General features: G+C 39.7%; 1 protein-coding gene across 1 annotated transcript in view; it reads left to right on the top strand.

Moving 5' to 3' along the window:
• The window catches only part of RASIP1 (Ras interacting protein 1), a 570,016-nt gene that overhangs the window by 345,898 nt on the left and 197,266 nt on the right, over positions 1-26,852 (top strand). Inside the window, exons 7-8 of the mRNA XM_044081539.1 lie at positions 9,771-9,922; positions 23,984-24,099. Of these exons, the coding sequence (XP_043937474.1) occupies positions 9,771-9,922; positions 23,984-24,099 (268 nt within the window). The remainder of the gene's footprint in view (positions 1-9,770; positions 9,923-23,983; positions 24,100-26,852) is intronic.

Below are 26,852 nucleotides of genomic sequence, written 5' to 3' on the forward strand. Positions count from 1 at the left end.
AATTTCCAAGGCACAAGCAAGATTTAGCTGACAATACAAGGTCAGAAAGCAACTGCAGTTTGTACAGATTTATGCAGTATGAAATAGAATAAATGTGTTAACTCTTTTAGGCTCTGAATGCACTAAGCATATTACTAATACACACATTAATACATATTTTTCTAACATTTCCCCCCATTAATACTTTTATTCTACTTTCAAAATAAGCATAAACAGTGTGTTTTCTTCTCCTAACCTCTTCCACTCAGGATTTGCAGTTAAGAGAGTCATTCAGTTTAAACTTATGAAAGCATTTTCAGTCTTTTAACAGTTATTCAAACTCAATACTTTGATATAAGGTTTCAGAAACTGACATGTCTATAAAGTCTTTGATCAGTCTTTTCATGCAGGGGATACCACAACAAACACATACTCCCAGTAGGAGCATACCTACACAAATGGCAATCAGGATGTTCATTAGGATGGTACCCCACCCCCCAAACCATTTCTGGAAAAAGTCCGTCAGTGGGTTTGGGCCTGGTTTGGTCATGGCCGACACTTGCTGAATCACCTCAAGATGATTGTCTATCTCATGTTTATGGTCAGGAATATACGAACAGCATTCTTCTTGGATTAAAGTGCACGTACCACCTCTCGCCACTAGGGTGAAGTCAAGAGCCATGGTGTTTTGGAGCACTACAGTTCTCATAGCATTCAGTTCATCAGTCACCAATTCGAGAGCAGAAAAAGTTGCATTGCTCATTACTTCGAGAAGTTTTGACAGTTTTCTCAGCTCCCAGATCGATTTCACCGCTCCATATGCTAGTAATATGCCTGCCCACGGTATAACGCTATCACTCAAGTCCATATGTGTCAGCCCTTTGCCTAGGGAATGATGTTCTTTCCAATGCGCATCGATTTGTCCCACACGATTCTCAGGTTTCTTGACGACCTCTTGGACATTTCAAATTTTCCCTCGAGGCAAAACTGCAGTGTGTCGTATGGCTGGAACCAGGTAACCCAAAAAAACAACTGCTGGACCAATTCTCAGGTAACCATTTGTATGCCTTTCTGCCACACACAAAATAACAGTCCTCTACTTTAGTAGTAACCCTGCTATGAATATACACTCGCCCTGCATGAAACATTTTTCTATCAATTATAGACAGCTGTTTATAAAGAACAGAATTATGTTTTACTTCAAGTCTTTTATGCATCAATCCAAGAAATGAATCATAGTTTGTATTACAATAAAGATCTATTTTGTTTCCTTTAGTGTAACATCTATAAGGAACAGTCACATTGCAATTGCTCCAACCCACCTGAACAGTATCATTTTTATAAAAACGCACAGTTCCCTTTTGTGGAACAGACAAGTGCAATGCTATTTTATCTTGCGCTGTAATGGTTGAGGTATCATAAATCAAGTTTTCCCAGGTCTCATTGACTCCTAGGGGGACTGTAGTCATTAATAACCCCCGTATGCTGTTGGCAAAGCTGTGCAAATCCAGCAATTTGAAACATTGAAAGTCTCAGCATACACATATTTAATTGCCTGGTAAGTGTTAAAGTTTGGATGCCAGAGTATGAGTAGTGCTTTACGTTTATTCAGTTCAGTCTGTGTGGCTGGGAAAAGGAAAGGCCACAGCAAAAAGATTATTGTCACTAGTACAGTTAACAGGATGATTATGCAATACTTCTGAGGAAAGGGTTGTTCTGCATTCCTGTTTCTTCTGGACTCTATCATTTTTACTCTTGGCATGTAACAAGATTTTTGTCCAGTTCAAAGTTTTTAACTAACTTACAGTGCATTAGGTGGATCCAAGAGGCACGTTCTGCTATCTTGACTGCAGTGGGTGTTGACAAAAGTACTTGATATGGGCCTTCCCACTTCGGAGACGTCCAATTCTTTTTCTTAACCACCTTCACCCAGATCCAAGTTCTGGGGCCCACTGCCACTTCTGACGGTCCGGTTCATTCTTTATCTGAAACAGAATTTAACTGCAGCAAATGTTTAGAATTTAATAACTTACGCATATACTCTGCTAATGTACCATCAGCTTCCTGGTCTGCGGGCATGAGAGATTTCCACTGAGGTATATGATAAGCCCTTCCAAAGAGCTTTTTGAAAGGAGTCAATCCTTTTGCATTTGGAACAGTTTTCATGCTCAACAGTGCCAGGGGCAGACAGTACACCCAATTTCTCTGTGTTTCTGATATTAACTTCCTTAACTTACTTTTTAAAATCCCATTATGCCTCTCTACTAGCCCTGCAGATTGTGGGTGATATGCACAATGTTTTTTTAAAGAAATACCGAAAAATCGACTTAGCTGTTGTATGGTCTGGTTCACGAAGTGTGTGCCATTGTCACTGTAGATCCTTTCCGGAATGCCGAATCTAAGGATGATTTCTTTGACAAGGACTTTGGCCACCGCTGTAGCATCTGGATTTTTAGTAGGAAAGGCTTCCACCCATCTGGAAAACATATCTACAATGACAAGACAATACTTCTTATTTTCACATTTATTCAGCTCTATGAAATCCATACAGATAGTATGAAATGGATATGGTGGTATAGGAAAACTACCTTGCTTGGGCTTTAACACCCCTTGTGCATGATGTTTATTACAAACGTGGCATACCGCGCAGACCATCCCCCCTGTTGAGACATGGCTCTGCCCATGGCTCAACAAAGCTGCATATCTAAACAAATTAGATGGCAATATCGGTTTCCTTTCTTTAGAGATGTACAGCCCCTTTTCAAGAATTGCTCCTTGTTTTACCCATCTTTGTTTTTCAACTTTCGTAGTAAGTGTCTGCATTGTTTTTAACATTTCTAAGTCTAAAATCTCAGAGGGTTGTAATTCCTCATTCAAAAGAAATGCTTCTGAAGCTGCCTGCTTTGCAGCTGTATCATCTCTCACATTACCTTTTGAAATCCTATCCTGTTGCTTGGTATGAGCTACACATTTACAAATAGCTACTTTCTGAGGTAACTGAATAGATTCTAAAATATCTAAAATAAACTGTGCATGATTAATCGGTTTGCCAGTAGATGTTACCATTCCTCGATTTTTCCACTGTTGCGCAAAAACATGTACAGTAGAAAAAGCATACTGGCTGTCAGTAAAAATGTTTACACATTTACCCTTTGCTAAGGTACATGCCCATGTCAAGGCAATCAATTCTCCTGCCTGTGCAGATAAACTGTGTGGTAAAGATTTCGCTTCTATGTCTGTGTCAGAAACTACTGCATATCCCACTAGGTTCTGTCCTGCAGGACCCCTTTTGCATGAGCCATCCACGTAATATGTCACCTCGGCATCATCCAAGGGAACATCCGTAAGATCTTTTCTAGGTAGTGTCTTTTGCTCAATCACCTGCAGGCAGCTGTGTGGCGTGCCATCTGCAGGGGTTGGGAGCAAGGTAGAATGGTTCAAAATCGTACAACGTTCAATTGTCATGTGAGGTTGGCTCAACAATATAGTCATACAGGAAAGATGCCTAGCAGGGGAAAGATATGCTACCTTCTCTTGCAGTAAAATAATAGCGACTGCATGAGGCACTCTCAATGTGAGAGGGTGGAACAACACTATTGAGGCCGAAGCCTGTACTGCCATTGCAGCTGGAACTACTGCTTGTACACAGTGAGGTAAAGACCATGCCACTGGGTCCAGTTGTGATGAATATTAAGCAATAGGGCGTTGCTTGTCCCCATGCTGCTGTGTTAACACTGATGTCATATAACCTTGCTTACAATCTACAGTTTGGAAAAAATGTTTATGATAGTTTGGTAATCCCAAGCTAATGAGGGCACTATTAACTGTTTCAGTTTACAGAAAGCAGATTCTGCTTCTGGTGTCCATTGTAACAAATCCTGTGCTGCCATAGGCTTTTTATAAATCAGGTTAGTCAGTGGTGCAGATTCCAAGGCATAGTTTGGAATCCAGCTCCGACAAAAATTAGTCTTACCCAGGAAGGACATAATTTCCTTCTTGGTAGTGGGTTTTGGTGCTTGCAAAATCGCTATTTTTCTGTCCTCATCCAATGTCCTACCCTCCTTGGATATTACATATCCTAGGTATTTAACTTGTCTTTTCCAAAGCTGCAGTTTATTTTTGTTTACTTTATGTCCTTCAGTGGCTAAAAATTGTAATAGCGCTATGGTATCTTCTTTACAATCTTGCTGGGTGGAGGCCGCCAGCAGGATATCATCAACATAAAGCAAAATCTGACTACCACTTGGTGGGGTAAATCCCGCCAAGTTGCTTGCCATCTCTTGTGAGAATATTGTTGGACTTTCACAATACCCCTGTGATAGTCGTGTATATGTGTACCTTTTCCCCTGAAATGTAAATGCAAACCAATACTGGCTGTCAGGGTGTATTGGTATCGAAAAGAATGCATTGCTAATATCTACCACAGAAAAATATTTCTGTTGAGGTTTTAAATCATTCAACAGGGTGTGTGGGTCTGGCACCGTAGGTGCCCTTGGTATTACTGTGTCATTTACAGCTTGTAAATCTTGGACCATATGCCACTCCCCATTCATTTTCTTAACAGGAAATAAGGGTGTGTTACATGGTGAATCAGGAGATTCCACCAGCACCCCTTCCTTAAGTAAAGCTGCTATAATAGGTTTGATTCCTACCTCTGCATCTTTTCTTAAGGGATACTGTCTTTTTTGTGGTCTAAATGCTGACTTTGGCGTAATAGTAACTGGTCCTGCTGTACGAATAAGTCCTACATCTGATTTTCCTGTTGACCAGAGAGTTTCTGGTATATTCTGTAAGGCATTCTCTTCCTCCTTCAATAGGAGTGCTAATCAGCTGTCCTTGCTAGTCTGCAAGTGTACAGCTGGGCGGGTCTGAGTTATCCATTTCAACTTCTGCATTTGTATTCCCTGTTCTGATAGTTCTAGCTCTGTCTGTTTCTCCCATCTTGTGACTTTTTCTCCCAAGTCTACCCATTTCACATTTTTGTCCTTAGTTAAGCTAACATGTGGTAATCGATTAGATTTATAAAGTGCAAAGAACTCCTGGGGCAATGAACAGCTGACTACACTGTTCCCTTCTGTGTCCCAGTACAGATTACGCAATATCAATCTGTTTGCACGGTTTCTAAACAATTCTTGCTCATATTCCTTATCAGGTCCTGGTGTGCTACAATAATACAGAGTACAGTGCAACAAATGTTGTCTATCAATGTCAAGGGAGGGGAACTTGCTGATGGCTACGTTCATCATATCTTTGGTCACCACCCCTGGACCAGTCGTAACCAAGTCCTGGCTGTACCAATAAAACATTCCACCCTCTGATTGCGCTGCAAAGGTGTCAATTTGTCGCTGTGCTTCCATACCCTGCATAGTCGGAACTACTGCTATACCAAATAGCTGCATAAGGTCTCTGCCCAAGAGGTTTACTGGGCATTTTGCAGAAACAATAATTTTGCTTTTCTGGGTCAATCCTGAAACAGGATCAGTTATCACAGTATTATGGGAGAGGGGCTCCCGATACAGCTGTCCATTAGCTGCTTTCACTAATATGTAATCAGGTGACTCTGAATTCGCTGGCAGCTTGGAGGGATGTATCAGGGTCTGTGAGGCCCCTGAGTCACACAAAAATGTGACTTTCCTCCCTTCTACCAGGAGTGTGACTTCTGGTTTTGTGTCTGCTAAATAGAGCTCTAAGCTCAATAAAGCCAAATCCAATATTTTATTTTCTTCACTATCCGTAACTTCCTGCACTTCCTCTTTTTCTTCTGTCACATTCTCTACTCCCTCTATCACATTCTCATTTGTCCCTTCTCTGCTATCCCCTTCTAGTGATTCCTGACTATCATATAGTCAGTCCTCACCCTCCTTATCTTCCGTGGTTGCCTTCTTATTTTTCTTGCAATCCCTTGCCAAGTGTCCTTTTTTACCGCATTTAAAGCACTCACCCCCTTTCTTTCGCCCTTCAAAGTCCTCTGATCGTTGATCAGATTGTTTGTTTCCCTGGGCATTTCTCTTGCCCTTTTTCCCAAACTGTACTACATAAACTTCTGCTCCGTCTTCTACAGGAAAATACTTGGGCTTTTTTTTTCTTTTTGCTATTAAAATGCCTTTCGGCATGCCTAGCATATTCAAGCAATGACTGTAATCTGCTTGTACGATGATCTACCATGTGTTTTGTAATAAAACTGCTTATGGACGCAATACTGCCTTTCAAAAATGCATTCTTTAACTGCTGCTCATATGAGGAATCATGTGTCTGGTCTTCAGGAACCTGCATTCCACAGTGGTTATTAAAACATTCTAACAGTCTGGCATAATATCTGTCAACAGTCTCACCTTCTTGGTGGATGCATTGATTAATGCAAGTCCAGTCTGCCCTGGGTTTCCATTTCTCAGAGATTTGGTCTGTAAGGCCTTTCACTCTGTTGTCTAACTCTGCGCTGCTATGTGAGAGGGGCCTGAACGCACTGTCACGGGGAATCCAGTCGCCACTAATCATGTGCCAATCTGGTCCCACAATTTGTCTGACTACTTTTTCTACCTCTTCTCCGTTTAAATTACAACTTAGCCTCATTCCTTGCAAATCTTCTAGGAACTTTCTAAAATTAACTTTTGGATGGGGAATTCCCTCAGTGGCTTTCCAGATGTCTTCCGGAGTCCAGGGTCTATACACTAAAATAGTTGGGTCCTGACCTTCTTGCCCTGCCTGAGGATTAGGCATTTCTATAAGTGGGCATATTTCTTCCTCACTCATAGATTGTGAATTTCTACCAATTTGATACAACTCAATGTCCCCTTTTGAATTTCCTGCCCGTGTTTGAGACCTGGTCTCAACGGGATCTCTAACGCTTTTGTAGCGTCTCTACTTACAGTGACAGTAGGATATCACGGGGGTGGACTAACTTGTTCACTTGCCTCGTAAGGGAGGCGGAGGGGCTGATGCTATTACTAAGTTATTATCCTCCTTATCTAAAAACATTGCTTTTGAATTATTATTCTTTTGTTCTCTTTGGTTTACTTCCTCAATCCACCTGTGTACCTGAGGAATTCCTAATTGACGTTGCTTTTTTATCTGATCTTTAGAATCAGTTTTATGCTGTTTGACAAGTTTGACAAGCGAGGATTTTTCTAGTTTAACATCAAATTCATATTTATTAACCCATTTTAAGTAATATTTAATATTATCAGCACGCTGTGACTGCATGTATTTCGCGTCTTCGGTTAACGACGGATTTTGGGACCTTTTTGTACAATTATTACCCATTTTGTTCTACCCTTTTAATCGTTACGTAACACCTTATTTTTATGTGGTACCACGGATGTTTTTATAGTCTCTTCAGAATGACTGCCTACCTGCTCTGTTTCCCTGATCTGTGACAAGACAGTAATCTTTCTGTCCCTGACTTATAAACAAAGTCTCTAACAGAACTAATACAAATCTAGTCCCTGATCTAAAACAGAAAAAGAAGGTAGATTCACCTTACCTGAGCCTTTGTGATTGATCACCTGGTTCGAGTAAACCCGTCCTTCAGTCGCAGATCAGAAAGTGGCTGGCCTCTTTTGTACAACAATTCAGTCATAGGACTTTTCAAATAAGAAGAACCGATGTGGTTTCTTCCCCGTACGGTTTCAAGCCACCGGGCCTGTCTGATCCGATACGAAGTGAAGGTTTCCGGTCCGAAGGACCAATCTGTCAAAGGAAAAAACTTCAAAGACCAATACACGTAAGGTTCAGTTAAGGCACTTTAATTTACTTGCTGCAAGGAGACAAAAACATGCAAATACAAGGATTTGTCTAACTACTAACAGGAAGTATGTTCATTCTTATACTGTTTTACAAGACATGGCCTTCTAAGCTGACGTAATCAAACACAACTTTAAGCATTGTACTACAGCAGGTGTTACTTCAGATTTTCTGCTGACATGACTAGATTTGTGAGAAACTTTTTAGAAAAACAACCTGGCCTTGATGACCAGTACTTCGCTTACAAGCCTCTATTGTACAGTGTTACATTTCAAGGTACTCTTCTAATACAGGTACAAGCAAATGCTGGTTGCAGTTCATATTTTCAAGCAGGCTTTGTCCTAATTATCTGTTACTTCTACAGCTGTGTATGCTCTCATAGCACAGCGGAACTTCTTGTCTGAGTTTCATATAAGCAGTATTGTTCTATTCATTATTTTCCTAACGCAAGCAGAAATCATCTGCTTCTCAGTAAATTTCCAAGGCACAAGCAAGATTTAGCTGACAATACAAGGTCAGAAAGCAACTGCAGTTTGTACAGATTTATGCAGTATGAAATAGAATAAATGTGTTAACTCTTTTAGGCTCTGAATGCACTAAGCATATTACTAATACACACATTAATACATATTTTTCCAACAGATACCATATCACACAATAAGATTCCAACCAAGCTAATAGCCTTAAACTCAGATCTGTGTGCGATAAGGTAGATTGAAAACTGGCTCATGGACAAAACACGTTACCAGGGCTAGTCATGCCTCCTCAGTTAAGTAAAACATGACAAGTAGTGTTCCCCATGAGTCTGTATTAGGCCCTCTCATTTTTTTTGGAATTTATTCCAACTCTAGTAACAATGATCACTGTCTGACAAAGGTTGCTAATGACTGCAAGCTGGGCAAAGCTATCAAATCAACAAATGATACAAATTCCCTTCAAGTGGAACTATCATGTGTTAACACATGGTGCACCGAGAAAGAGCTCAAAATAAATGCTAAGAAATTCAGTATCATCTCCTTCAGTAAACAGTAAATTGCTACCAGTTACTGCATCAATAACACCCCTCTCTCCAATGAGTCTGTCATCAGAGACCTGAGCACCTGCATAGATGGCTCCCTGTCCATGGATCACAACATCGTGACCATAGTCAGGAATTTTTTTTATAATTCACAATGAATCACCAATGGCACCTCTTCCAAAATCAAGGAAGTTGTTCCTCTGTACTCTGCCTTGGTTAGACCCCTTTATAGAATATAACACAGCCTTTAGCATGTATATCACTAGGCACAGCAAAAAACTTGAAAGACAGTAGAGGTTTCTAACAAGAAGAATCTTAGTCCTGAAAAATCTTAGCTATCAAGAAAGACTGCAGTCACTCTCTACACTCGGTGTCATATAGACTCTTGAGGGGAGACCTATGCCTTTCTCTCTGTGCCTCTCGGAGATCCCATTATCCAAGAGATTCTTTTTCTTGAAGTGGCAAATAGTATAGCCAGCACTAGAACAAGAGAGGTGAATCTACATCAGGGAATAAATAAAACTAAATTGAGATATAAGTTCATCACCCAGTACCTCCTCTACTTCTGGAATAGACTCCCACTTGCATGTCAAGTCGGGAGATTCCCTGTCTATCTTCAAATATAGCTTGAATAATTTGGTAGGTGCCCTAAAATACACAATGGGACTTACAGGATTGCTTTCCTTGAAAAGGTTGGTAGAGCATGATGGTGGTTACAGGCAAGGTACACGTGTCATCTGGAGTACCAGTCTCATTAAAAATTAACTATGGAAATTCAGATATCAATCGATGAAAAACTGCTTACAGCTAAGAAGGTAACACCAGTTCAGAGGTATAGGAGCAGAAAATTAAACTGTTGAGCTATTTAAAAATAACTTTTCCTGTACTTTAGTAACACATGTCTGAACTCCATTATACCTTACAACATAATTCTTTTTAATCTTCTAAAAGGTATAGACAATGATAAGTGGAAATAAATATTAAAATCCTGCAAGTTAATAAAGAGGTCAGCTCTGTCTTGTCCTTTGTCTAGTCAACAGGTGAAGGCGTGTGGTGGTACTCTCAGTGTTGAACAGGTTGTCACCGACTTACGGCCCTTAATGCTTTGGATGTCTAATTCTGTGGAGCTGCTGAATTTTTTTCAGAAGAAAGTTCTGGAAATGGAGAAAGACTGGGAAACTGAAGGTTAGTAAAACTTTCTGTCATACTGAACATCAGATAATGTTTAGGGTATAGAAATGTTAGTGTGCCAGTGAGATCAGTGCATTCAAATGTGTAGATTATTGTAGGATTTCAGTGGAAAACATTTGAGTGTCACAGCACAATGCTTGGAATCTGTCAAATGAGTACAATATCAAAATCTGTAATGGTCAGATGATAATGTTAGAGTATGGTGCAAAATAGGTGGCCTTTATATGTAGTCATGGGTGATTAATTCTATGTAAATTGGTGTCAGGTAAACTGGAGAGCACATAAATACAGATGTCTGATGCAGAATATTCTAGATTTGTGATTGTGGTTCAAAGAGGTTATCTGTGATGCAGCATTCTTTCCATGTTTCTGAAATATAAAACTGTAGAACTTCAGAAGTTGAATTTGAAAGAACTGTATGACTGAAATATGCTAGGTAGATTATAGACATAGTTAGGAGTCCTGAGCCCCAAGCAGACCATTACATGGTGTTCTTTTCAGGGCTGGATGAGGAGAAGTAAAAAGATGCAATCTAGTGCCATAAGCCATTACAGAAATGTGGGTTTATAAGCAAGTGACTCACATTATGTAGCCAGATCTTGGTTAGTAGTCTATCAAAATATTTATAGAAATGCCTCTGGCCAAATGCAGATGTACAATTAATCACTGAAGATATTTATTTGGATGCTCAAATAAACATAATAACCAAATCACATCAGGTATATGATCAAAGAATGTCCTTTCAGAATTTGATAAATGTGCTATGCAGAATAACAATCACATCATTTTAGTTTACTTTACTTTAGTTTAGTTTAGCTTAGTTTAGTTTTGTTATGCTTTTTTGACGAGGTAAGTCCTTCTAGACCAGTAAATTATTTTCAAGAGAGACCTGAGGTAGTATTCTTTCTGACAAGGAGAAATTTGGCCAGGACACTGGGGAACTACTCCTACTATTTTTCATTTATTTGAGCTTCCGCCAACTCAGGCAGATGAGACCTTGGTTTAATGTCTCATCCATAGACCATCAACAGATAATTTAAAAGTACAAAGGGAACAAAAGGATATTCTAAATCAGGTTTTAATTCTGTAATCAGAAGATGTTGCAAAATATATTGCTGACTATGGCCAATCATTTTATCTTAACAGCTAGAAAGTTACCTTTGTTCAGCCAGAAGAAATTTAAGATAGCTAAGTGGAATAGGAGAAACATAGAAAGGATGTCTCAGGCAATAGTAAATGTTAAAAGATGGAAGTGGGGAAAGGATCAGGGAAACAAAGTAGAGATCATGCAGTCTGTAACACAAATACAGGGGATTATCAAATAATTAAAAGTATTAAAAGGAGAGATGGTGCGGACTGAAGCACAGGGTAGGCAGAAAAAGTACCTTGAGAGAAATGGTATCTCATTGTTAATTAAATGACAATGTTAGTACATAAAATGAAAAGACAGGGACAATCCTGATCTTCACAGACAATATGCCTAGGTTAGATAAAGAAACCACTTGGTGACTGAAGAATTTACTGAAATTTTGTTTGAGGCCATGACGCAAAAACAAATTAATTTAAGGGATTTTAAATGGATAGAGAGAGTAAGATCGGTGACACAAATAGATATATGGTATGTTAGAAAATTGCAATATGAGATATGTAAAAATATTTGGGCATATTTGAGTTGATGATGCAAGTATAAACAGTATGTTTTGGCAAGGTAACACAAATGAAAACTAATTCTTATTGGCAGGGAATGTAGCAAGACTAAAAAGTAAGTTACATGATAAATAATTCTTGGGTTATATGAAGCAATGTGAAGTGCTACATCTCCAGGAAAATGGGATGAAAATGAGGTTAACATACAGGAATATGAATCGCAAGAAGAGTCTGCACCAAAACTGAAAGGTTTTGGTAAAGCAAATGGAGGCATTGATAACGACTGTAAAATAATTAAATGATCTCATTCTAAGTTGATTGAGAAGTCAGAAAATGAAATAATCACCGAACTGCATTATAGGAAGAAAAAACTCAAATCTTTTAAATGCATATTTTCCCCATAAGTACTCAATTGATATACTTAAATGAAATGCAAGGGAAGGTTTAGGCTAAGTAGTTGTAAGAATACTAACTAGTAGTATGGATAAGGCTGATTTTATGTGGTTACCTGAATGCTAGGACTGGGCCATGCCATAAATATACAGATTATATTGGGATAGCAATCACCAATATACAATAATGACAATGGTAAAGGATTATTATGAATTACAGAAATAGAAAGTGTGCATCTTGAATGGCTAAAATGGACAGAATGGTATTTTTACCTACATTTCTAATTTAGGTAATTCTGATATACTGCATAATAGTACCACAAAGTAAAAAGATTCTTTTTTGTTATATATTGATATAAGAATGTGCAGTCACTGAGACATGGTTTAAAGCTGCTGAGATCATACCAACAGTGCAAGGTTATAATGCCTTCCACACATTTAGACCAGCTACATCACAGGCAGAGACTAAAGGTGAAGGTGTCTCTGTTTACATCAAAAATAAACATACTTCAAGGCTGCTCAAACAGAACAGTGTAATTGAGCTGCTCCATAGGTTCATAGGTGGGTACTAGGCTATCTGTCCGAAGGCATTTATAAGCCTAGCCAGAATGTGTTGACTTTCGCCGCCCCCTTAAATTAGTTCCCTGTGCCTCTGTCCAGCAGAGCCACTGAAATGATCACCGAGGAAAACTTTCTGTTTCCCATCCACTCGTCAAGGTTTCTTTTGAAGAGTGTTAGTGAGGAGCTCTGCCTAATGTAGACTGGGATCTTGTTCCAAAGCATGGGAAGTCTCTGAGACAGGAATCTATCCCTCCAGCACGTCCTATTTATTGTTGTGGTGAGGTTTAGATCCCTAGAGCATGTGGCTCGAGGGGATAAGGTTTTCTTTAGGTGGAGCATGTCCATCAATTCTGGGTTGGACATTACCTTGTATGTCAGGCAGAGATCACCTCTGAGTAGGCGGTATGCAACCGAGTACAACTGGAGTTTCTTCAGTCGAGCTACATAGGGCATCTGTTTGAGGCCATTGATCCTCTTGGTGAGGTACTTCTGTGATCTTTCCAGCTGTTGCAGGTGTCTTGTAAGGTACATCCCAAATGGGGCATTGTACTCTAAGATGGGTCTGATGAGTGATGAGTAGAGGGGCACAATGACCTCTTTTGATCTGGATACAAACTTTTTGTGATTAGGTGGGCCACGTAGAAGGATTTTCTGACCACTTTGGCAATGTGATTATCAAAGGAGAGATTACTATCTACTTGGGTCCCCAGATCCCTTATTACCTCTTCCGTATTTAGGGGACTACCACCTATGTGGTAGTTTGTGGGTACTTTGTTTTTTCCAAAGGGGATGACTATGCACTTTTTGGCATTTAGCTTGAGGCCATGATTTTGACACCAGGAACATGTTCAAATCACCATAGGCAAAATCAAATACCACTTCCTTGCAAGCTATAGGCCCCCATCTATGACTCAGAAAACCCATACCATGTATTTAAACCTATTAGAAACACTAATCATCCAACCCAATGCCATATTCATGGGTGACTTTAATTACCCCAGTATTAACTGGAAATCCGATACAACACCAAACGTGCATGCACAGAGATTCCTGGATTTTGCAAACACAAACTCCCTGGACCAGATAGTCAATACACCAACCAGGGGTACAACCACACTGGATCTGGTCCTCACTAATATGGGAGACTGCTGCACACTCTACTGTAATGTTTTCCCTGGGCAGGTCAGACCACAAAATGGTCTCCTTTGAAGTAAAAATAAAACCTGGACCTCCAGCTAAACCTGGAATATTCAGGAACTACTCTAAGGCTAATCACCTGCTATTAAGTGATAATCTGGCAACATTTCAAGCCCCCATAAATCCTGAGAACACTGCTGCCTATGCAGAACTGTTCACAGACACCCTGTACAAGCATGTTAATAGCTGCAAGAAGTACAGAACTAACTCAAAAAACAAGCCACCCTGCTGGAATCACAGAATCAATAGGCTGTATAACAGACGGAAGAAAATCATAGCAAAAATTAGGAGGTGCAGTACCTAGCAGGATAAATGCACTCTCATCAAATGAAACAAACAACTCAGAGGATAAATAAAGTCTACCAAAGTCAAATATGAGGTCAGTCTGGCCTCCCATGCCAAGGACACTCACAAAGCATTCTTTAGCTATGTCCACAACCTCAAAGGCAATACACAATTGTGTGCAGAGCTTATTGTAAATGGAGCCACCTATAATGAGCCAGAAGATATAGCAAACCTCCTGGCTGATAAATTCAGCTCTAACTTTACCCCTGTCTCCCCTCAACCTTCCTTCAGGAAATACCATCAAATATAACTCCCACTACTATCACTAGGGAATAGGTCCTTAATGCTCTCTCTAAGAAGAACACTGCATTAATGGGTATAGACAATATCCCATGATTCTAAATAGCATGAAACATGACCTATCAGGGTCTCTGGAATTACTATTTGACTACAGCCTCCAAACAGGCTTTGTGCCTCATGAATGGAGAATAGCAACAGTCATCCCCCTGCACAAAAGTGGGCCATCTACAGACCCTGGAAACTACAAACCTATAAGTCTCACTAGTCTTATATGTAAAGCCATGGAAAGAATTATCATGGAAATGATCAATAGAGATATAGTAAACCTCCAGACACTAGACTCAACCCAGTTTGGTTTCATCAAGGGGAGATCATGCCTACTCATTCTGGTGGAATTCTTTGAGAAGATCTCCAAAGCAATGGATGAGGGAAAAATGGTTCACACTGCCTAACTTGACCTGGCCAAGACATTTGACACAATACCCCAGTCAGGCATTGTTGACATACTCAAGAGGTTAGGTACAAACTCGTATGTCACCCGATGGATAGACAACTGGCTCACAGACAGGACCCATGAAGTTAAAATTGGGGAGTCCACTGATACAAAGAGGCTGGTGACTAGTGGAGAACCTCAAGGATCAGTCCTTATACCGCTCCTTTTTGGCATTTACTTCTCTGAAGTCAAGGCCAATGTCAGTGGTCACTGGCTGACTATATTTTCAGATGATTGCAAAACTGAGAGCTGTCACTGAATCCCACACAGGGGTACAACCACACTGGAGGGGCTGACACAGAGAAACAACTGGTGTTAGAGCTATGGACTAAAACTAAATGCCAAGAAGTGCATAATAGTATCCTTTGGGAAGTCATACACCCTGGTAACTATCATATCGATAACACACCTCTTAGAGTTGATCCAGTAGTCAGGGACTTTGGGACAAACATAGATAATAATCTAGCCTTTGCCCATCACGTGTCTACAGTAGTGAGGAAGTCATTCTATGTTGCACAACTTATAAACAAAGGTATGGCATCTAAGTCCAAGGAAGTCATTGTTCCACTGTATTCAGCATTCATCAGACCTATTACTGAGTACCAGGCATATCCAACAATTGGAATGCCCACAGAGGTTCCTCACTAAAAGAATACAGGGCGTAAGTAAAATGTCTTATGCAGACCACCTCAAGGCCCTTTCCCTGTATTCTGTCTTCTATGGGCTTTTGAGGGGAGATCTATGCCTGGCATACAGGGCATTGTCAGACCCCACTCTGGTGGACCTCCTGCATATCCACAAAACAAACAGCACCAGAATTACCCATTCTAAAGACCTGAATCTTACCTGTGATATAAATAGGACCTGCTGGAGAGACAGGTATGTATTGCAGAGACTACCCAATCTATGGAACAGGCTCGCCATCCATGTAAAGCAGAGTTCCTCCCTATCCCAATTCAATTGCAACTTGGACAATTGGATGAGAAACTGGAAATTCATCCTTGGTTTGGCACTTATGTCTCTAATGGACAGAGGTAACCTGTAAATGGTTCATCTTCCAGGTTCCTGCTTGTAAATATTTAATCTTCCAAACCCCTCCTTACACGTATCAAGGGTATCAGAACTTGTAAGAGATTTGGGATGCATGGCTAGGCTTAAAAAGGCCCTTGTCATTGTTTGCCTAGTAAACACCTATGAACCTATCTGAAAGAAGACATTACTAGAACTGGGCTTTTTCAATTCTGGTTTGTATACATAAATAAAAGGAAGCTGAAAGGTGCTTTCAGTGAAGAGTAACTGTTGCCCTTTTTCCAGTGTTGTGTGACCTTAGAATTGGCATCTATAAGTTCATAGGTTCATAGGTTCATAGGCTGGTACTAGGCTATCAGCACTAGGGCCTATACAAGCCTAGCCATAACAATTCCATGGCTATTTCTTCCCACACTATTTACTTCCCTGGACCCCTGTCTAGCAGGGTGACTGACGTGATCCCTGGGGTGAATTTCCTTTCTCCCATCCAATCGTCAAGGTTCCTTTTGAAGAGGGCCAAAGAGGCACTCTGCTTGACATGTATGGGCAATCTATTCCAGAGTCCGGGGAGTCCCTGGGTCAGGAACCTATCCCTCCAGCATGTTTTGTTTATTGTGATGACAAGGTTTAGATCCCTGGAGCGTGTAGCTCTGAGGGATTGGGATTTCTTTAAGTGTAACATGTCCAATAGCTCTGGGTTTGACATGGCCTTGTATGTTAAGCAGAGATTGCCTCTGAGTAGACGATATGCGACAGAGTATAGCTGGAGTTTTTTAAGGCAGTCAGCATATGGCATCTGCTTTAGGCCTGTGATTCTTTTAGTGAGGTATTTCTGCGGCCTTTCCAGTTGTTGCAGATGTCTTGAGAGGTACATACCAAATGGGGCGTTGTATTCTATAATGGGTCTAATGGGGGATAAGTACAATGGGACAATTACCTCCTTTTTTCTGGATGAAAAGCCCTTAGTGATGAGGTGTGCCACATAGAAGGATTTCCTGACTGTTGTGGCGATGTGGTTATCGAAGTTGAGACCACTGTCCACCTGTGTCCCTAAGTCTCTTATCACACTTTCGGTGTTTAGTGTACTGCCACCTATATGGTAATTCACGGATACATGTTTTTTCCCAAAGGGGATAACTATACATTTCTTGGCATTGAGCTTGAGCCCATGGCTCTGGCACCAAGCATCTGTTTCTGTAAGGCCCTTTTGTAGAATATCCACATCATTTGGGGATTCAATAATGGCTCCCAGTTTGCAGTCATCTGCGAACTTTGTTAGCCAGAGTCCCTTAGTGTTGGCCTGTACTTCAGAGAAGTAGATGCCAAAGAAGAGCGGTCCCAGGACTGAACCCTTGTCACTTGTCTGGAGCTGGATTTGGAGTCAGCTACTTTTACAGTGTGGGTTCTATCAGTAAGCCAGTTAGCAACCCATGGGATTTCCTGCCCCGCATGGTGTAACTTTCAGCTAATATTTATTGCACTATTGTCTGTTTGGGAAATATGCTATAAATCATGAATCTGGCAAGTCTGGGAGGAGAAAGTGAAATGGTCTTTAGGGAGCTTTCATAGTTTGGAAAATTACAACATGGTTAAATGAATACTAAATAAATATAATTTCAGATATTTGAAAAATATTTTAAGAAAATATTACAGTAAACACCTCACATATATTGTATCTAAAAGGATTATTAAAATATAATATATACTATTGGATGAAGATAAAATCAGGGAAAGTGTGTACTATGATTTCTTTGCAAGGAGACTTGTTACCATTAATAATTATGAATGTAAGACGCTTTTAGGAGAAGATGATAAAAATGTATAGATTCATAGGTGCAAAAGTGGTCCTTTATAAGCCTAGCAGGGGCATATGTTAGTTAGGACATGATTTAAAGTCTACCTCTGTCCATTAGAGATATAATTATCATACCAGGGATGAACTTCCAATTTCCCATCCACTGGTCCAAGTTGTGCATAAATATGGTTAGGAAAGGGCTCTGCTTCCCATGGATGGAAGCCTGTTCCAGAGAATAGGGATTTTCTGAGATTCATACCTGTCCCTGAAACTTGTCCTATTTAAGTTGCAAGCAAAATTTAAATCCTTAGATCTAGTAGTTCTGGTGCTGTTCATTTTATAGATCCATCACAGCAGAATCGGAGGATACCTTGCATGTTAGGCATAAATTGCCTCTCAGCAGTCTGTAGTAAACACAGTGTAGATACAGGACTTTGAAGTGATTTGCATAAGGCAGTGTCCTTATAGATAGATTGGGTTCATAAATTAGTACTAAGCTAACTGCCCTTGTGAGCCATTTTAAGTTTAGTCAATTATCCCTTGTGATACTCAAATCCTGCACCTTGTGTTTGTAAGGCAAACACCTTAACCATTGGGCAAACACCTTAACCATTAGGCCACCCTCCCAACCCCCTTATGCCCTGTATTCTTTTTGTGAGGAACCTCTGTGGACATTTTATTTGTTGCACATGCCTAGTCAGGTACATACTGCAGGGGGCGTTATACTCAGTGATGGGTCTGATGAGGGTTGACTACAGTGGCACAAAAACTTCCCTGGACCTAGATGCCATGCCCATACTTATAAGTTGAATGACATAGAATGATTTTCTTAACATCTTAGATAGGTCAAAAGCTAGGTTACTGTCTGCATGAGTCCACAAATCCCTGACTACTGCATCTACTTTTAGAGGTGTTCTATCAATGAAGTAGTTAACCTGGATGGCCAGCATCTCAAAAGATACTATTGTGCATTTCTTGACACTGTGTTTTAAGGCATGGCTTTGGCATCAGTCATTTGTCTGTGTATCTTCGGGGTGGGGGGTTCAAGGACTGCTCCTGGCTTGCAATCATCGGCAAACTTGCTAAGCCAGAGGCCCTTGACATTGGCCTTGACTTATGAAAAATAGATCCACAAAAACAGTCACCAGCCCACACAGATTCCTGAGTTCTGAATAAATCCAAAAGCAAGTAGTGATAAAAACAGAGAAGAATTCAGGTACGACCAAGGTTTCAATTGAAACTAGAAACCTTGGTCATAACCAAGTTCTTCTGTGTTTTGATCACTATGCAAAATAGATGCCAAAGAGGAGTTAACCCAGTACAGAGCCCTGAGGGACTCCACTGGTGACTGGGCTCTTTGGGGAGGTGATTTCTCCAATCCTAACTTCCTGGATCCTGCCTGTGAACCAGCTGGCTATCCAGCAAGTTACATAGGGGCTTATGCCTAATTCATGAGTTTTTTTTTTTTTTTTTTTTTACGATGTCCAAGTGGAATATTGTATCAAATGCTGTAGGCAGTATGCAAAATTTTGCCCTCATCCATTGCCTTAGCAACCTTCTCAAAGAAGTCCATCATGTTCATTAGACATGACCTGCCTTTGATAAAGCCAAACTAACTAGGTTTGGTGCCATGTCTGAAGGTTTCCAATGTCATTGTTAATCATTTCCATGATAATTCTTTCCATAGCTTTGCATATGAGACTAGTCAGACTAATGGGTCTGTAGTTCCCAGGATGTGTTGATGGTCTGTCCTTGTCCAGTGGGTTGACTGTTGCAGTCTTCCATTCACGTGTCATGAAGACTGTGCGAATGCTATGGTTAAAAAATGTCTCCAGTAGCCCTGATAGATCATATTTCAGGCTATTTAGGAGGCATCCTGGGATATTATCAGGGTCCAGTGAAGTTACATTCTTAACCTTAGAGAGTGCATTTAAGATCTTCTCCTTAGTGATAGCTGGAGGGGTTATGTTAGGTGGTATTTCCTGGGGGGTAGAAAGGGAGTAAGAAGGGTTAAAGCTGAAGATGAATTTGTCAGCCAGAAGATTTGTTATATCTCCTGGTTCTGTGAATGCGGCTCCATTACCAACAGTTCAGCACATCATTGTCTTCTGCGTTTGAGGTTTTGAACATAACTAAAGAAGACTTTACGGTTGTCCTTGGTCTGGGACCGTATCTTTACCTCAAAATTTGCTTTTCTGTACTTAATTAGTCCTCTTAATTGTCTATTCATTTTGATGAGAGAGTTTTTAATCTTTTTTGGTGTTACACTTCCTAAATTTAGCTATGCATTTTTTCTTTTGTTATACAACCTTTTAATTTTGGATTCCGCCAGGATGGTTTGCTTTTTGAGTTCGTTTTGAGCTTAATTCTGGTAGGCATGGCATCCTTTATGCAATCAGTCATTGACATGGTTGTACAGAGCTTCTGTGAATAATTCCACATAGCCTGCTGTGTTGTCTTGGTTTGGAATAGCTTAAAGTTTTGACAGGTTTTCCTATAATAAAAGGTAGTTTGCCTTTAAGTAGTTTCTAACTGTGACAAGGTTTATTGGGGTTGTGGAACTGATTCCTATTTTGAAGGAGGCTGCTTTGTGGTCTGACCTTACTAGAAACAACATGAAACTGGGAGGAGTGTAGCATTCACCCATATTTGTGAGTATCAGGTCAAATATGTTTGTACCTCTAATAGGCATATGCACTAACTGGTTCCAGAGTATTTGTGTTTACAAAGTCTAGGTATTTCTGTACCTGCAAATTTGGGGTCCTGTAGGATTCCCACTTTGTAGAGGGGAAAAGCCCCCCATTTGTATGGTATTTGGTTGCATTGTGAGTGTCCTATGGGTCTAAGTATGAGCTGTGGGTCTCATGGGACACAGATGGTGACCTATAGCTTGCTAGGATATGATATGGGTCTTTTGTATGGTAATTTGGATGTGGAGGAATCCAGTGCATCACCCTGTTTAACCAACCTAGAAGAATGCTTGTTGTTGATGCAGATCAAGACACCTTCACCTTTAGACCCCGTCTTTGCAGTTGCTGGTCTAAATGTGTTGCAGGCACTGAAGCCTCACACTGCCTGGGTACTCTCTGTGGCTTTAAAACATGTCGCAGTAACTACATGGATGTCTGCATTCTCCAAGGTGAGGAGAGCTTGGAGGGAGTGAAGTCTCTTGCACTGACATTGAGCAGTAATACATTTAGACTTCCTTGAGTAGATTTTGCTATGCTGGAAGGTTTGCCAGTTTGGCATTGCCTAAAAGGGCTGTATGGGAGAGGACAATGTTTTAACCAATATTCAAAAGCCTAGAGGGGACCAGTGCAAACCATCCTTGGCAAAGTAAAGTGGTCTGTTAACTGTGTCCATCTACATTGACAACAATTGTATCACAGTAGTATGACACAAAAAACTTAGGCAATTATTAAAGTCAGTCATCTTTTGTTTGTTTTGTAGCATCACCCTTGGTGAAGGTCGAATTCTGCTCAAAGCTATAAAGAGTTGGGAGGGTAACCTAATGGTTAAGGTGTTTGCCTTACAAACACAAGGTGCAGGGTTTGAATCTCACAAGGGATAATTGGCTAGGCTTAAAATGGCTCACAAAGACAGTTAGTTTAGTACTAATCTATGAACACATACAAGCCTGTGACAGAGACCAAGAGCTCCATAATGTCACTCTTCATATAATCTAGGGTGGTATATCTCGGGTCATTTATGTGAAATATTTTTAATTATATCACATAAATGTACAAAATGGGGAATGGCAAATCTAGTTTGCAAAATTCATTAAAAATGGCAGGATAGTTGATGGAGAAGAAAGGCTAAGACCTTGACCATTGTTAAAGTTTTTAGTTATACTTAAGATGTTCATGTACAATTTGTTGATTCGGAAATAGCATGCATTCATATGGTGTCTGCATGTTGTTTGTTGATGTGCTATAGATACTCGCATGCTAGTAGTTTTGAGACACACTTGTTCACTGCCACTTGCTCTGAGCAGTAAGTGCTTTAATATCCACTAGCCCAATCCTACTTAACAGCCCCATCACTCGACCCTTTTAAAATGTATACTACCAGAGCTCTAACTGTATCTCTAAAAAATCCCACATGCTTCTTAACTCTAACCTGAGTCCTCCCTCTCTAACCTTAATCCTAAGACACCCCTTCCACTCCATAAACCTAAAATTCCTGATCACTCCTTAAACCTAACTCAACTCCCTAACCCTAAAGGTCCAGAGAGCCCCCTAAACCTAAAATTTCTCTCTTCCTCCCTAACCTTAAAGTCACCAATCACTCCCTAAACCTAATACTCTTCTCCACTTCTTTCTGAACATAAACTCCCAGATTGCTCCCTAAACCTAAACTCCCCTGCTGCTTAACCCTAAATTCACATTCTGCACTCTAACCCTAAAACTCCCCTTCAGTTGAAACAATAAGACTAAACTGAATTGAACTGAACATTGGCTGTAGTGTAAAATGCAGAGAGAGAGAGAACAGAAGTGTTTGACTGTGATGGAAAAAAAGTAATGCAAATGCACAGTGGGTAAGAAGGAGTTAGAATGACTGATATCATTTTGTACTTAGGGGATGATGGGTAAGGGGGGAGTAGGGTAGGTATGATTTATCTGTTGCAGTAAGTTTCATACAAAATGTAAACTGAGTGTTATTTGGAAAAGAACCATGCACGATCACCATATTGTTTCAGAACCATTGTAGTATGGAAAGAGATATTCTATGTACTTGTGATTATCACAATCATAGTGTAACAGTGTTACAGGAACAGTGCATGTGTTCTAATGCAAAGCAAATATGATATTGACATCTCCTTGGTAATGTTTTCAAGGGCCATAATAATCTAGCATTCATGTAAAATAAAGGAATGTGACTGCCAAAAGATGCATAACAGCACAGCATTGGATTATCAAAAGACCCTGGTAATTACAGACCTATAAGCCCGACCATAGTTTGTAAGGCTATGAAAGGAGCATTAAGGAAATAATTAATAAGGATTTTGGTAATTTACAGATTCTTAGTCCAGCCCAGTTTGGATTTGTCAAAGGCAGGTCCTGCCTACCTAACCTAGTCAAGTTCTTCAAAAACGTTACAGAAGCAATGGACTAGGGAAAAACAGTGCACACCATATATCTATACCTTGCAATGGTGTTCAACATCATCCCACACTCAGGTATCATAGATAAACTCTCCCAAATAAATTTCAATCCCTATGTAACTCATTAGATAGCAAACTGGCTCAAAAATAGAAACACAAAATTAAGGTGGGCAACTCTACCTCCTCCAAAAGGACTGTTACTATCAGTGTCCCCCAACATTCAGTCCTTTGGCAACTCCTCTTTGGCATTTACTTCTTGGAGGTCAAACCATTTTCCACCGTTGTCCTCAGCCTTACTTCCAAGTTTCTCCCAAAATCACAAATTCTATATTGTGCCCTATTTTATTTGTCTATTTTTTTTTTCTTCAGGTAGAGTTTGTCTCACATGTGGCAAGCTTTGATGACAGTTTAGGATAACAGTGATTACAAACAAAGGTCTAAATCTTGTGAGAATAGCTGCTTCTGTCCAATGACTTATTTATTGACATTTATTGATTTCTACTCTACTTTGCCTCCAGATGAACTTCCTGCTTAGTCTATTTTACATTTGTTGTAAAATATTTGTTAGGCTTTGCAGACTGTTACCTTTAGATATTAGCTATGCCCTGGTTTTAGAAGGGGGAGTCCCTTCCATTTCCCTGAGATATATTGGCAAATTGGAGATATGGGTCTTTTAAACCACTATTGAGTTGAAGAACAGCTTCTAGTATCTGATTTTAAATCCCCCATGCCCAGAACAAGTTGTTGAGTATTTGTAATACATGTACCCATTATGATAATTTTAACTTTGTAGACCTGGATGTGCAGTGCATTGTTCTGCTTTACTCCATATTCACAGTATCATATTTATAAAAAATCATGGTAAACATGTACACGTTTTAGCATATTATCACAAGGTCTGCTGTCCTCCCTGTACTTTGTCTGCACTGGACTGCCACAGATGTCAGTGCTGATGAAGTATTTCACTGAAGTCATCACATCTCAAAACAGAAATGAACACCCATGGAATAATTAATCATCTATCAGTTACTGCCTAACTAATAAATTGAGCTTATTCTAGAATCCATGGTCTCATTTTTGGTGCATGGATAAATAAAGTAAAGGAATAGCATATCTGAGATAGTTTCTGAATACTTGCAATGCCATGAGGCTTGCCTTGTCACCCTGCTTTTAAATTTATTTGCAGTGCATTTATACTATACTACTGTACTCTAAGTCTGGGTAACTGACTTGGCACTCTTGTCTCTTTCAGGTATCGGCGATGATCCATTAATAGTCAACGACTTAGAAACATGCGAGGAAGCCATGACACTACTCGATGAGGTCATAATGTACACATTCCAGCAGTGTGTGTATTACCTTACAAAGGTTTGTGTCTCTTCATATGAGTTCTTTTTGAAAAAAAATTGTAATTATCAAAGGATATTTAGTGGCAGACAGCTGCAGGTGAGCAGAGCTTTGTCCCACAATAAATGAAATGCTTGATGAACCGAAGTTAAAGAAGGTGATATCTGTGCAAATAACAACTAGTAGTTGGGAAAGGAACAGAAATATGTCAGTTCTGTGTACGCTGGGTAAAAAGGGATGAAGGAGACATCAAATGGTAAAAGAACCCCAGTTTGTAAAAACAGATAATTTTCAAAATGCTTAGTATGTTTGCATACTGATCATAAGGCAGAAAGCTGGCAAAGTGGAATGTTGCATCACTAGGTAGTCTTTTTTCAGTAGTCTTGTTAGAGAGCAAAGAATTCAAAAGTAGTTCTTTATAAAACAAAACTTGAAAATATTACTTTGATCAAGCAATGTCGGTGCCCAGCTTACTAAACCGCAGGCAGAAGAGAACCACATAGGCCTACATCTTGAGAAGTATTTCATAGTTATGGGCCTGTCCAATAATACTGCTGGCTCCAGCATCTTGGCTTCACTTAGAAACTGAATGACAAAAATAATGTTACTTCCATGTAGCTCCAACAATATTATGCAGACAGCACAAAACTATACAATATTGTTTTCATTCAGTAATTATTTTCATTCTGTTTTGGGAGTCTGACTGGTTAATTGTCCATTCCTGCAAATGTAGGTTAAAGCCCTAGCCCAGGCCAATGCTGCCTCTGTGGTCTGTGTTTCTTTGAATACTGCATGGTTGTAGGCAGACAGAGATGATACACCTACAAATGATCTTGGAGAAGACTAGAGAAGCCCTAGGAGGAAGCAAAGTAAAGAAGCACATATGTAATATTTCTGTAAGTGTGTGTGTGTGTGTGTGTGTGTGTGTGTGTGTGTGTGTGTGTGTGTGTGTGTGTGAATATATCTATCTATATATGTTGTTGTTGTGTCTTTCAGCTTTTCCCGGTTAGGGGTCGCCACAGCAGAACTCCGGTCCACTAATGATTGGCAGTTTATTTTTACATGCCGAGTTGCCATCCCTGACGCACAACCTTCAACGAAGGTACGCCCATTCACACATGTCTCCACACAGAAGACGCTCTAGCTGAGAATCAAACCAGACAGCGTCTTACTGGGAGGCGACAACGCTACCGCAGCACCACCACCGCGATATATATATATATATATATATATATATATATATATATATATATATATATATATATATATAACATTTGGTGTTGCTCAATGAAGTTATCACATCTCACAACAGAAATGAACGTCCATGTAGTAATTAACATCTATCAGTTACTAACTATAATAAATTCAGCTTATTGCAGAGCCCATGATGTAATTTTTTGTGCAAGGATACATATTAAGTAAAGGAATAGCTTTTTTTTTTTTTTTTTTTGTTACTAGGAGCAACCTCCCCATCCCCAATAAGGGCAGTTACCCATCTCATCCTAATTGCTTAAATAAACTAACTCACCAGTCACACAACAGAGGAGAAAAGAGAAAAACACAGTGACTCCCTGCTGGTGCACAAACATATTTTATTGAAAATGTCATTATAGCAAACATACCTTTAAAAACATGTTGTTTTTTTCTTTTTGCAGGGAGCAAGTCCCGCTGCACCCCCATGGGGATGTCCCTTACTTAAATATATGTACTCCATGGTCACACAACAGTAAAGAAAAGAGAAAAAAAAACAGTGACTGACTGCTTTCATGCAAACATAAAACACACCATCTTCTATGACTTTCAATCAATGATGATTCGGTAACTTCTGATTTGAAGTCAAAATTTTTTTCAAACACTTGTGAGTCAGCAAAATTAGCACTTCTACATATATGAATATAAATATACATAATTGGTGGTCTGCTGTATAATATGTGCACTATTTTGTACTACAGCTTTAGGCAATTAGTTTCATGGTAAGTATGGCTACCTTTTGCTTGGATCATTTCATTATTCTGTTTGAGTGTTGTAATGGGACCAGTTCAGGCCTATATGAGGGACAGGAGAGTTGGTCTTGTCACTTTGTTGAACCTCAGCAGTCTCTGGGACTTTGGAACTGACATTTTCTGTGAGGTGAAAGGAAGAATCCTTTAATCCAACACCATACACGTTCTGGTACCTCGGCAATTCGCCTTCTTGGAACATTTACCATGTGCACATATCTATTGTATGTCATTTGGGGTGGTATACATTTTAGGGTGCAATTGTAGCATACCTTTATGGTACATTGGACAGACCACTAGAAGGGTTAAAGTGCGAATTTTAGAGCACTTGGGGGATATAAGAAGGGGCAATATGGAAAGTCCAGTAGCTTTCCAATTCATTAATTTTCATAATGGGAGTACTGAGGGTTTTTCATTTAACGTGCTAGCTAGACCCCATGTTGGTGTAGAGAATTTTAAGACCGCACTATGTAGGTTGGAGCATAAAATGATTTTGGGATATCAGACACTATCTCTCAGGGGATTGAATTTGGATAGTGGGTTAATAATATAGAATAGAGTTTTTTATTTAAATTTTTGATATTGTAGTGATTTTTCACTTTAACTTTTGAAAAATGAATTTGAGGACATATTTATCATTTTTGCAGCAATGAATTGATATGTGGGCATTAAATACATGTTATTATGAAATAAATATGAAAATGTTGTTTATAATAATTGTATTTGGTGAATATACGTAGAAATGTGTTAAATGTTGTATTTATTGTGTTTTTT

Source organism: Protopterus annectens, chromosome 1.part1, assembly GCF_019279795.1.
Source record: "Protopterus annectens isolate FY-2018-M chromosome 1.part1, PAN1.0, whole genome shotgun sequence".
Classification (NCBI taxonomy): Eukaryota; Metazoa; Chordata; order Ceratodontiformes; family Protopteridae; genus Protopterus; species Protopterus annectens.